Genomic DNA, 13,983 nt, shown 5'->3' on the forward strand with positions numbered 1-13,983 from the left:
TCTCTCCTCTCTCTCTCTCTCTCTCTCTCTCTCTCTCTCTCTTTGCTATTGTTAGACTTGCCTGTTTGGGAGTAATGGTGGTGGTGGTGGTGGTGGTGGGGAGGAAGGGGGAGGGGAGGGAGCTTAAATGATTGCTTTGTATACTGAGGGGATTGTGTTGGTGGTGATGGTGGGAATGGTGAAGTGTTGCGGCTTGAGGTGAGTGAGTGAGTGTGTACTGGTGATGACTGGTGTAGAATAGAGAAATGGAGCACACTTATATCCTTGCAAGTAGTGTGATTAGCGAGCTTTGATTAACCTTTCACTGCTGCTGTCTGGCGCATCTCTTAGTCATTAGCTACTTTGAGATATAATTTTTTCTTCTAATCTTTTAAATCCCTCTCTATCATCATGTCTGTCTAACCTTCCCTTGAAGCTGGATATTGGCAGCACTACTGATATTACAAGTCTAGCCCAGCCATCTTGCACCCTCCTTGTCTAATCTTCTTTCAAAACTCCCTTTGCATCATCCTGTCTTGTCTAGCCTTCCCTCACAGCTGAATATTGACAGACCAGCAATATCTTAACTCACTCTCTCCCACTCATCCACCGTTATATCAATTTTCTCTTTTAACTCAATGTCTTCTAGTTATATCAATTTTCTCTTAAAGTTGACAATACTAGCGATATCTACCCCAATTCAACTCAGTCATCTTCAAACATTATATCAATTTTCTCTAAGTTGACAATACTAGCGATATCTTTACCTCAAGTCATCTTCAAACATTATACTGACTAGGCATGGCAAGTACTATCAATAGCAAGGTTTTTAAAGAATAGACAAATACTCGTATGGTAGTAGATAACTGAGGTAAACATATTGCTAGTATTGTCAACTTTAAGAGAAAATTGATATACAGTGGTGGGTGACTAAAAGAGACTGAGTTGAAAATGTTCCTAGTGCTGTCAATATTCAGCTTTAAGTTAAACAAAAGGGATGATAGATAGGGAGACTTAATTAGACAAACAGGGTGTAAGATAACTAGACTAGGGTGAGTTGTGATAGTAGTAGTACTGTCAATAGGGAACTTTAAGATTAGGTGAAACATTTCGTAGTAAAAAAAAAAATGGAATAGACTCGATTATCAGTTTCTTTGTGATGTCAGTGGCAAGTTTTAACGGGAGACTAAACAGACGTAACAAGATAATTGTAATAGACTGAGTTCTGAGCTTATGAATGCAGCCAAGAGGAAGCCTTAAGAGTAAACTAGATAAATTGCCTTTTAAACCGGAAAAAACTGTACTATTTCACGTTTACGTTGAAAATATATGAAGGTAGATAACAGGAAAAAACTCAATTACCAGTGTGTGAGTGGAGGCATTGGAAAGCGTTAAAAGAAGGTTAGTCACATGCGGTGTTAGATAATTGCAACAGACTATTATCTGGGTGTTATTGGAAGCAGTAGATGCCTCAAGAGAACACCAGGGGAACAGGGTAGTGGAAGACAGCGGGAATTTGAGATTAAGTTGTAAGTGATGAGTAGGTAGGAAACTTTTAGAGATGTACAAGTTTCTGGGCAAGTATGATGGTTGTTGTTGTGTGTGTAGGTACTGTGTGTGTGTGTGTGTGTGTGTAGGTACTGTGTGTGTGTGTGTGTGTGTGTGTGTGTGTGTGTGTGTGTCATAGATGGAGTGCCACGTGTAGGCCTGTAGGCTTCTCGTATCTCGCCTCACGTTCTTATGAATCAAGGGGATTACATGAAGACTTGTCACCCCGGCTACACTTTGGGCAGATAAAGTTACGTAGTCTTCTATAACCTTAACAAGACTAACCTGTTCTTACCTTATCTTACTTTACCTAAACGAACCTAACTTTAAATTACTTTTCCTTTCCTTACATACCTAACCTTACTTCTCCACACCTTTCCTTTCTTTCTCATTCCTTAGCGTACCTAATCTTACGTTACCTAAATAAGTCTTGCTACACCTTACCTAACCTTGTCTTACCTTACCTAAACAGGCCTAGTTCAACACTACCTTTCCTAAGCTAGCCTGACTTTACCTAACCTAACCTATCGTAATCCAGCCTAACCTTAATCTAACCTAATGTAAGTTTAGTTTTGAATAAGTTAGTACATATTGTTCAGTTAGTGGTGGTTGTGTGTGTTGCAGTGGTCGTGATGGTGGTGGTGGCAGTGGTGGTGGTGGTGGTGGTGTCATGATGGTAGTGGTAGCTTGAGGCTCATGGTGGTGGTGGTGGTGGTGGTGGTAGAGATGATGGTAGTGGTAGCTTCAGGGTTGTGGTGGTGGTGGCGGTGGTGGAAATGATGGTCGTTGTGGTAGGGGTGGTGATGATGGTGGTGGTGATGGTGATGGTGGTGGTAGTGGTGATGGGGCGGGGAAGGTGGGAGTTGTTCTCAATGGTGCAATTCTTTAACCATGACCCACTATGTGCCCCATCTCTCTCTCTCTCTCTCTCTCTCTCTCTCTCTCTCTCTCTCTCTCTCTCTCTCTCTCTCTCTCTCTCTCTCTCTCATTATAAACCCCCTAGTAATTAATTTCGTGAATTATTGTGTGTTTTTTTAGCTAAGGTTATTTTGGTTGACCCTGCATTGGTGGTGGTGGTGGTGGTGGCGGCGGCGGTGGTGGTAGCGGCGGCAGAACGGAAGGTGGTGATAGTAGTGGTGATGATGGTGGAATTATGGTAGTAATGGCGGGAGGTGTGCCACTTTTCACACACACACACACACACACACACAATTAACGGCACCGGATACATATCTACATGCAGGCCACGTACTGTATACACAAGTTGATTAGTGCGGCAATGTTTTTGATGGTGATAGTGATGATGAAGCACGGTGGTGGCGGCGGCGGCGGTAGTGGTGGTGGTGGGGTGTCGGAGAGGGGACAAGTAGGGACTCCAGGTATCCTCTCTTAGACAGGTGGGTTTTTATCCTGCACGCAAGTCTCCCTCCTCCTCCTCCTCCTCCTCCTCCTCCTCCTCCTCCTCCTCCTCCTCCTCCTCCTCCTCCTCCTCCTCCCAGACGCAGACGTAGTACACGTTGGTTCATGTGAAAGTTTTAGTGTAGTGAAATGAAAGTGTTTCCCTGTGGTGGGGGAGAGGGGAGGGGTAGTGCGTTGTGGTGGTGACCGTGAAGGCACGGGTGGGCTGGGCCAGAGCGGCAGTGTGCCGGGGCGGTGGCGGGGAGGGTGAGTGAGTCAGTGTGGTGAGTGCTGCCGCCGCGTGCACAGCACAGCTCCATCCGGTGCATTTCGACCCGCCCCGCCCCGCTACTCATCCCGGAGTTGTGTGCTTAAGGGGAGAGTCCGGTTTGGATGGGTGTTTCTGTATCTCTGCTAAATAAGCATGAATCGCTCTGATTTTTATGTTGTGAAGTATTGGCAACATGTATATCAATATTAGACATTGATCCCCTTTCTTGCCCCCACCCCCCCTCATCCCCACCCCCCCCAATTCCAATTTCAAGGAAAATTTTAAAACTTTTCACCGTCGTTATTAATTGGCCCACAACCTTTATTTTTCTGTGGCTTAGAGATGTTATGATACCTAACAAAGTTACGTAGGCAGATTTTTCATTTTGGCTTTTGGTTTTGTTTTATGATTTTTTCTTTATCTGTCTTTCTTTCGCCTTTTTTTTACCAAAAAAATATTAATACAAAATTACATGAGACCTATATAAAAAAAACGCCTACGTAACTTTGAAGAAGAAGTATTCTTCTGTGTTTTAGTTTTTGTTTCATTGAAATCAAGCTAAAACTAACTCCTGTGAAAACTTTTAAAGGGGGATAACTTATGTTTTGAGATACGGGCCGATAAAGTTTATTGATCGATTACGATCCAGTTATAATACACTAGGAAGCTTTTTCAGGTTTATTATGAGTTCTTTTTTATCATAATCAATCTATTGATACAATCAGATGTATTTCTAAGTATATCAGGCTCCTGGTCCCCCATTGCCTTCGAAAAGGCAATGTATTATCTTGTCAAGCAAGGGGTGTCAAAGTTGCCCACACTTCTCTTTGTTGCCAGGTTTTTTAGAAGCCACCAGGTTCGTACTCTGCTGATGCTTTCTCTTTCTGCTTTCTTTTCGGCTTCATCTGGACTTCGTGGTGCCTCTTTCTTTCTTCATCTTCTGTTGTGAGAGATCTTCTTAGCGCCTTCGTATTGATATTCAATGCTGGCAGCAAACAGGCTTTCCTGTAACCATAATTATGGTCCAGTATTGCTGACTGTGCAACAAATGAGAGTCTTTTCAAGCCAGAAAACTTTGTTTTGCTTGCCCGTGACCACATCTTGCTGTGACCACATCTTGCTGTGACTGGCGGCTCGACTGGCGGCTCCAGGCGAGGTATTTTTCCCCTTTCTGTATCCAACTTCACGCCCCAGGCATCCCTGCTCTGCTGCTTTCTCTTAGACAACCGTGGCATGGTTGGCAGGAGGTAGATTGTAGTTTGTAGTGGCGAAATAACGCGCTTAGTAGCTGTGAGAGTGGGAGAAGTCGCGAGAGACTGAGCAACAACCTCCCGTGACAAGAGCTACGTGAGCACTGAGGAGGCAGGATCCTTGCTGGGAGCTAGTATCACACACACACACACTCGCCTTGAGTGTTGCCATATCGTATCCAAGCAAAAAAAAGTTCAGATTTTAGCGTTTTTTTCGTAGTATTGGGTAAGAAAAACTTACTCTGCTGATGTAAACAAACGCACGTGGTTGATTGCGTGACATTTAAATGCCATTTAAAGGGAAACTATGGGGCATTTCCCCTTAAATCTTTACGAGATTGCTGCCAACAAGTATACCTACCACATATATTTTTTTCACAAAAAGTCATTATTTTTCATTTTTTTTTCGTCTCCAGACCGGACGCTCCCCTTAAGGGGACGGCGCCCTAGAGACGAGAACAGTGTGTGCCACTTGGTGGCAGGGTGATCCCACGGGCGCCGCCCCAGGCCAGCTGGAGTGTGGTGATGGGGACCACCCAGCCCCAGGGTGCCCCGCCATGGTGACTGGGGCGTCCTGGGGCTCCTGGGACTCCTGGGGCTCTGAGTCCTCCTGCAGCAGCTGGCACTCTGCCTGTGGGCCCCAGGACCCCGGGGCGGACAAGGCCCCGTTGTGGTCCAGCCCCACCCCGGCGCCGTGGCCACCGCCGCAGGACTCGCCCTGGTCGCTGCCCGTGGGGCTGACCGCCGCCCCTTCCGAAGCCGCTCAGGCGGTTCGGGCAGCCCAGGCGCGGCGGCCGTCGGTGGTGGCGGCGCTACTCAGCCTGCAGGAGGCACCAAACCGTCCTTCCTTGCCGCGCTCCGCCTCAGCGCCTGCTGACCGCCCGCTCTCTGTAGATGCTTCGGCCTTCAGCAGGTACTACGAGGACAGTGTGGTGTGCCCTAGAGGCATGGCGGATGACCCTGCGGCCCCAGAGCCTGTGGCCAGCCCGTGCGGCGGCCCCCTGTCCTCTCTGGCGTTAGTTCTTCCCGGCAGGCTGGAAGGCCTCGTCAAACTGCTGGCCCACTCCCTGCACCTGCTGCTGGCGGCGGTGTGCTCCAGGTGGGCAGGCTGGGGTGGTGAGGGGGAGGGCGCTGCAATGGAGGGTGGTGGTGGTGGGATGGGATGTCTGATTGGGATGGTTCACGTGCATGATGACAGGTCTTAGAGGTAATGCAGGCTTTATAGACACAGTGATGTGTGGCGGACTGGCCGCCGTCTGTCTTGGACGGTGGAGAGTAACATGGCATGGTTTTGCAGGAAGGCGCGCCGCCAGAAGGATCGGGAGTGCTCGGCGGCGCAGGAGCAGGAGCACAAACTTTACCTGGAGGAGGCGGTGCTGAAGAGAAAGATCCCTGAGACCGACCTTCGCCAACTAGTGGAGCTGCCACCGGGCCTGGGCTACGAGGAATGGCTCGCTTCCCACAGTGAGTGCTGACACGCCCATCCCACCCCCACACACACTGGCACCCCAGACACACCCGCATCCTGAGACACCTATGCACCCTTCCAGCACTCAGCACCTACACCATCCTCACTCCCTCGTGCTACACACACCTTGCCGCTCTGTACACCCCACGCCACACAGTTTACCCTTACTAAACACACACACACACACACACACACACGTATACTGTACATGTGTATTTTTTGTATGGGTAAAACTTTCCACCTTCATAATATGCCAAACTAGAGAGAGAGAGAGAGAGAGAGAGAGAGAGAGAGAGAGAGAGAGAGAGAGAGAGAGCAGTAGCAGCAGTATATTAATATAATGATAAAGCCGCAGCTAACAGTCTTAGGTAGTGTTATGAGGTGGCCGGCCTGGTGAGTGAGCAGCGAGGCAGTGTGGCGAGGGAAACACTTATTGCAATAGCCTGGTGATGCCGGCACTGTGCAGTCTTTGTACGCCACACCCTGATGATGCCCTGGTATGATTATGTCGTGTGTCATCGGGGTGCGAACGTCACCTACACTGCCTGCTCCGTTCATCTGCTCCTGCTGACAGACTGCTTGCGTAAGGAAGAGAGATTCGTCAAAGAAAACGTTCCCCTTGTAGTGCCGCCTTTGATGGGGTGCCAGCTGAGAGCGCCTGGTGGGTGGCGATACAGTAATTCCCCCACACAACACCAATGTAAAAGCCGTTCATATTCCGACATCAGATATGAAATAATTTTGTTTGTGTGCAAAAGACGTTCAAATTTTGTTGACAGATATGAAATAATTTTCTCAGGGTATAAAAGACGTTCAAATTTTGGCATCGGATGTGAAAAAAAAAAAAAAAATAGTCAGTGTTTTGTATGCCAAGTATGCGAGTGTGGAGCGTGAGTGTATGGGGGCCAGTGCACATATGTAGAGCAGGAGCGCAGCGCGGGGTGGGGATTTCCAGTAACGTGATAACGAACCGGTGGTGGTGGTGCGGCCACACGCCCGTGACCACCTCGCCCCTAGCCTTGCCTTGCCTGGAGGGAAGCCAATTAGAGGAGTGTTATTACATTGCCTTCAACATAACGTAATATAGGTTGTGTTTGGCCGCCTCGTGAACAGTACATTGCCTGGTGGCGCGAGGCAGGGGTGGAGAGGGGCGGGGCGTGGTGTCTGCCGCTGCGGTGCCGGGCGGCGTGACTGCAGCAAAGCATGGGTGGTGACCGTGGGCGTGATGGCATGTATTGATGGGCCTTTACCGGGATGGGTCCAGCTTGAAATATTCTGTATTATATAACTTGGCTTGTGTGTGTGTGTGTGTGTGTGTGTGTTGCTCTGTACGCAGTCTGTATGTGTTGTTTAGTAAGCGAGACGAGGGATTAAATTATTGAAGAAAAAACCTGTTCGGAGCACACACTCATTGTCTTAAGTTAACCTGTTCTCTTTTTCCTCTTTTTGTGTCGTCGCTAAGAGGCTTGTGTTTGTACTGCAGCATGTAGCGGCGATAACTGTTGCCTGTGTGTGTGTGTGTGTGTGTGTGTGTGTGTGAGGGAGTTGTATATGCACCATCAGCTGTCAATGTGCTATATAATAAACTACTGACCTTCGATAACTGACACACACACACACACACACACACACACACACACACACACACACAGAATGAGACAGGCAAGGTCATGCACACAACAACAATCGAGGTGTTGGTGTGTACCTGCCTGGCTGCACTCCTCACACCTACACCACCACACCTCACCTTGCCCTGTCACATTGGACAACACCACAACACTGCACCTCACCACACCCACACCATCACATCTCACCTTGCCCTGTCATATTGGACAACCACACCTCACCTTGCCCGGTCACATTGGACAACACCACAACACCACATCTCACCACCACACCACTACGCCTCACATTGGCCTCACTCACCTCACTATGCCTGTCACATTGGACAACACCACACCTCACCACCACACGTCACCACCACGCTGCCACAACACTAGATTGCCACACCACCAGCACTTGCCAGGATTATTGTGTATTATGTATTGATTAGTTTATTACCAAAGGAAGATCTACACATTCTCAAAAAAATAAATAAAGCATTCAGATGAAAGTTTTCCTAGAATGCTTGCCTTTTTCCCTCATTTTCTTCTCTTTTTTTCTGCTCACTTATTTTTCCTGGCACGGCAGTGAAGGATGCACTTACTACAAGTAAATGTATTAGTCATGGGTGCTCAGTATTACAGTATTATGCCTGCCAGTCACCATCATAATCATAAACAGAAGCACAGATTTTTGTATTGTATTAAAAAAAAAAAGATGGTGGCTGTTAAGACATTTATAATTCAGAATAATGAAGCAGCAAGTTTGTGGACATAAAAAAAAGTTAGAAAAAAGTGAGTTAGTTTATTATTGATGTCACCACTGCCACCACCCTTCAGCAATACATGATTCTAGTGAAATCCAAAACTCATTAAAGAAAGCAGCAGAGGAAGGCCACAAAAGGTGCAGGAATAGTGGGTGGCTGCACACTGTGACCTGGAACAATGGAGACTCTGATGAGTGGGAGGTTGACATTTTTGTGGCCTTTGTTTTCATGCCTTGCTTGCAATCATAACCTACTTGTGTGCTGCCTCAGATGGGCTGATTGCTACTAGAAGTCACACAACACTCATTACTTCACTATCTTGAGAGTAACTGGCACTTTGATGTGCTTTATTGTGCCTTTCTTCACATTGATGCCGAGGTACACACTTGTCGCAGGAAATAATGTCACAAAATCTGGTGAAACATTAATATTTTGGAGAGTATGACCACTTGTTGAAATGATTGTACATATGCAAGCATTCTAGATAAGACATTCTCAACTGTTGTTTATGTATCTTAACGTTGTACAATGTCTCCAAGAAGTACTGTTGCAAAATTAAGCCAAGTATTAGGAACATATGACATTTCTTCTATGAGCAACTGTAAACATATAAAAGGACAGTTTTCATTATGATGCCATATGTGCATTGAAATTCTTATCCCTGAACTTTGATAACCTTGCTGAGTGTGCTTACTAATTGACTGAATTTTACTTTTGAAAGAAAAATAAATGCCAAATTTATTTCTGCTTCAAGATCTTCATATTTCTACAAAAATCATAATATTACAGTAGTGTGACTTTCTGCCATCTTAAGTATTATAACACTGTATGCCTGACACTCTGTCCTATTTGTATGTACAGCTTTTTGCTTAGTTGACCACACACACTAATTTCTTCCTTTGTGTTCCAGCAATCGACTTCTTCCAGCACATCAACCTGGTGTATGGGACGGTGTGTGAGTTCTGCACCATGGGTGGCTGTCCAGACATGACAGGTCCCGCCACCCGCCAGTATCTTTGGTTTGATGAGAAAGGGAAGAAGACAAGAGTGGCTGCACCTCAGTATGTTGACTATGTCATGACCTTCACCCAGAAGACCATCAATGATGAGTCCATCTTCCCCACCAAGTTTGGTAAGACAGAGGAGTTGGTGTGTGAGAGGGGGGGAGAGAGAGAGCTTTGTGTATAGATGGGAAGGGAAGTACAGGAATGATCACTGTTTTCTGCCTTATTTGTACTGTCTTTGCAGTGTTTCATGATTCATAATCACTCATTATGGCTTGATCTTTGGTGTACTAAAATCAAATGAGGAAATAAACTAAATATCATACCAAATACATTTTACCTATGTCATTAATTTTCTTGATGTGTAAACTCATGAAAGCTCAGCACATGCAGCAGAATATAGATAAGCCTTTGACAGTTGTTCAGTCCTAGATGGTGCCATAAAAGTCAGAGTGAACGATAGAGTTGCTCAGAATGTAGAGAAAATATGTGAGTATTTAGTAGTAGTGTGTTATCACCAAAGACAGAGAAATGTCAGGGAGAAATATGTTGCTGTTTGTTTTTCATGTGAATGTAAATGTGAGATCAATTATGAATTCACCTAAACTGTACTCGCGTATGCTAGGAAAGTTTTGGTTTAAGGCTGAGGAGATCAACAGGAAACCTTGAGTATGAAAGTGCTGTTATCAACAGCTTCCTGTGGAGCAAGATAGATGTGTGTTGGGGAGAAAACAGACAACAGCTGTTGCAACAGTTGTCACTTGTATGTTATCATCATCACCATCATGAATTACTCCATACACACATAAAATATCACCCTCTTTCACCTGTCAGCAGCTTACCAGGCTGTGCAGTCAGGCAGCCTTCCTTTAGATCACTGAGCTACTCATTCACTTTCCTTGGGTCTACTTCTGAAACAATCCACTATATTCAGATCTAACTCTTTTCACCTTACCAATCTATTTTATCCTCTTAACATTTATCTGTTGTCATCATCAGAGTAATAAACTCACCTCCCGCACTGCTGCACTGTTCTCTAGTCCCAGACCCATTCATTGGTGTGCTTCATGTCCTCCTAATATTCCTGATCTCGGTCTGCTGGAGCCTGCAGACATGCTCCTTTGCTGTCCAGATTTGATTAGCGTTAAGTGTTATACTCCTTACTTAGGGTGTATGTGAATGCATCCTGATTCTAGGAGTGTTCTATAACTGTGTGGAAGTGCAGCTGTTGCCTGAGCATCATCTTCCGGACTGACCATGTTTCTGTTTCCTTTGCAGAAAATGACTTCCCAGTATCATTTGAATCCATTGTTAAGAAGATCCAGCGACTGCTGTTCCACGTTCTGGCACACCTGTATCACAGCCACTTCCGCGAGGTGGTACTGCTAAACCTGCATGCACACCTCAACTGTATCTTCGCACACTTCATCCTCTTCAACGACCGCTTCAGACTTATTGAGGAAAAGGAGACAGAGATTCTGCATGACTTGGTGGTGGCTCTTAGGCTGCACCCAGAGAGTGAGGGGCCCTCCCCCATCCCAGCCCTTCCCACTGACAGTGAGTGTCCCGAGTCCACCGCCACCACCAGGGAGGGAGAAAGTGTTCCTGCCGTGGCACCGTCAGAGGAGCAACCCAACAAGAGCGAGGATGGAGCTGCAGTCAGTGAGGGTAGTGGTGGTGGGGCGGGGGCTGGAGCAGAGGAAGAAAAGGCTGGGGGATCCGGGCCACCGCTCCTGGCTGGGGAGGCGCCAGACACTCGGCCATAGTAATTCCTCGGGCTAGCAAACTAATGTGTGCGGGTGCCCTGGTCCCGCCCCACCCCATCGGGGGGGTGCCACGCTTGGGACGGCACCTTAGCCGGCCCGGGTGTGGGGCCCCAGGGGCCAGCCTGGGGCCTCGTGGGGTGTTGTGTACATAAGTGTTGTAAAGTCCTTAGATCATAACTATTGCTATACAAAATACTATTTATATTTATCCTGCGTTATCACAGAGCACACACTCACCATGAAGTGCATTGTTCCCCGCCCGGGCAGCCACCGGGCACCCCGGCCACCCTCGAGAGAGTCTGGATGCAAACTTTATTCTCGTGATTTTAATTGTCCCGAAGGAAAATATTCTCTGATAAAGTCAAAGGTTCGGTTGGTGGAGGAACAGCCGTGTCTGGTTCCCGGGGCAGCCCCAGCCGGGCCCCTGGTGGGGCTGCCCCCCCCTGTAGGTCTCTGAGTCCTCACTAGTCCACATGTGATGCGTCTGTTAGTTTCCACAAGCAGTACAAACTTCCCCAGAAGTGTTTTAGTTGTGGTGGAGGGGAGGCCTCGCCACAGTGTTCCTTGTGTTGGCTCCACCCTCGGTGTACTTAATGATAGTGAGCGCAAGTCACTACCAGCGTACCAACTCAGCAGGAAGGCCCTGCTGACCTTACCTCAGCAACCTGGCAGGCTTGACTACTACTGTTGGCTTTGTGTGTGTGTGTGTGTGTGTGTGTGTGTGTGTGTGTGTGTGTGTGTGTGTGTGTGTGTGTGTGTGTGTGTGTGTGTGTGTGTGTGTGTGTGTGTGTGCGCGCGCGCATGTTGTGTGTGTGCGCGCATGGTGTGTGTGTGCGCGCATGTTGTGTGTGTGTGTGTGTGTGTGTGTGTGTGTGTGTGTGTGTGTGTGTGTGTGTGTGTGTGTGTGTGTGTGTATTGGGCTTCAAGCACATATTCCATATTAATGTTTCATTTTGTCATGAGCTAAAGAATAGCCACAAAAAGTTGTGTATTCATAATGCAATATATTGCTTGTTATTTTGGGTTCTTTAGAAAAAAAACACACACACATATATATATATATATATATATATATATATATATATATATATATATATATATATATATATATATATATATATATATATATATATATATATATATATTATGTAAGCATGTATGCATGCCTTTGCGCATTTGTCTGTGTATGTATATGTGAGAGAAAGAGAGAGAGAGAGAGAGAGAGAGAGAGAGAGAGAGAGAGAGAGAGAGAGAGAGTTTGTGCAAAAGCATGACAGCTTCATCCTGTGCTTGAAGCTTGAATGTGTGATCATAAAGTGTGCACCAATGTGATTATTTATTTTTGTGTTGTGAGTGGGCAGGGGGCAGGGGGGCGGCAGGCTGAGCTAGTATACTGTATATGCTGATCATGTTGTTTGCCTACTGAAAATATTATCTGATGGCAGGTATATTCTTATTTGAGCTGAACTGAGATGTATATAATGCAGAGTTGTTATGATAATTATAGTGGTAAGAACTGGGTAAGGTGGGCATGGGGGCATGTGTATGGGCAGGGGGTGGGGAAGGAGGAAGGAAGAGAGGGCAGGAAGACATCCTTTCCTCCTTCGCTGCCCACCCACACCCCTGTGCTCCTCCTCGGTTAGACAGCCAGCATATCATACACCCCTGTGTCATCCCCCCCCCCCCTCTCTCTCTCTCTCTCTCTCTCTCTCTCTCTCTCTCTCTCTCTCTCTCTCTCTCTCTCTCTCTCTCTCTCTCTCTCTCTCTCTCTCTCTCTCTCATGCCCAGGTGGGGTGGGTCAGGTGAAGTTGGCTGGCCAGAGAGTATCACCACTTGCCACCCTCACCTCCCCTCCACTTGTGCCGGCCCACTCAGGAGCCTGTGGGCGCACCTCGGGGAAGATGACTGTATTTGTCCTTCAGCTGTTGGCATTTGTTGGGCAGTTACCCCCTCTCCTTACCACACACACACACACACACACACACACACACACACTCTCTCTCTCTCTCTCTCTCTCTCTCTCTCTCTCTCTCTCAGCAAAAAAGAAAGCTGGCACACAGTCATTTAGTCAAAGAAGGACTATCCCTAAGTTTTGTTGTGCTTCTCATGTGATGCAGCCCAGTGTTGCATCAGCTGAGGGGAAGCAGAGAGTTGGGCATTACAACACATGGCAGAGCTACTGAACAATGATTTTCAGTTTTGTTCTTGCAACTCTAATTTCTGGTCCACTTCTTTGAGGCAAGGGGGGTAGGCAGAACAGGGAGTGGGATGGTGGCACAGGGAGTGGGTCACCTGGCGCCACCTGCCTGGCAGAACACCTCTTGTGATAAACTTTATTGAAACAGGAAAATGTTCTAAGAATTAATTAATATTGCAAAAATAATAAAAATACTTTGCACTGACAAGCCTTTTTCTTAGATATTTAAAGGTGTGTGTGTGTGTGTGTGTGTGTGTGTGTGTGTGTGTGTGTGAAAATGCGTGGGAGTGTGGCTGGTATTGCCCGTTGAGTGGCACTCCGCTACCAATCCTTGGCATCTTAACGAGCAGTAACTTCCTCGAGTATACAAAAATAAATAAGGCACCTTGTTCCCTTTCCCCTAGCACGCCATTCTTGGGCCTGAGCCACCCCCACACACGAGGCACCACCTGAGGGGAGCGTCCCTACTCACGGAAATAATACAACCGGTCCTCTGCGTATTTCACAGCATTGCCAGCTGAGATGTACCGGCGCCGTGCACGCGAGGTACGCTTGTTGTACATGAGAACAGGTCCTCGTGGCTAACTTTATCCATGTATTAATTTTTCATTGCCAACATTTTAAGAAAAAAAGATGAAAGGTTTATAATGGTATAGTGAATAACTTTGGTCTTCCTGCTACTTTGCCCTCAAGGTCGTATTATTGGGGTTAATATATAAATCCCACCTTTCTGG

At 46.8% G+C, this 13,983-nt stretch overlaps 1 protein-coding gene across 1 annotated transcript; it reads left to right on the top strand.

Moving 5' to 3' along the window:
• Positions 1-4,881: 4,881 nt before the first annotated feature.
• On the top strand, positions 4,882-13,457 carry LOC135105168 (MOB kinase activator-like 2). The gene is made up of 4 exons (XM_064013236.1): positions 4,882-5,545; positions 5,744-5,910; positions 9,193-9,414; positions 10,565-13,457. Exons 1-4 carry the CDS (start codon positions 5,004-5,006, stop codon positions 11,050-11,052), a joined length of 1,419 nt encoding a protein of 472 aa, XP_063869306.1. The 5' UTR covers positions 4,882-5,003; the 3' UTR covers positions 11,053-13,457.
• Positions 13,458-13,983: the final 526 nt, after the last annotated feature.

The sequence above is a fragment of the Scylla paramamosain genome, chromosome 11, assembly GCF_035594125.1.
Source record: "Scylla paramamosain isolate STU-SP2022 chromosome 11, ASM3559412v1, whole genome shotgun sequence".
In the NCBI taxonomy this organism is placed as follows: Eukaryota; Metazoa; Arthropoda; class Malacostraca; order Decapoda; family Portunidae; genus Scylla; species Scylla paramamosain.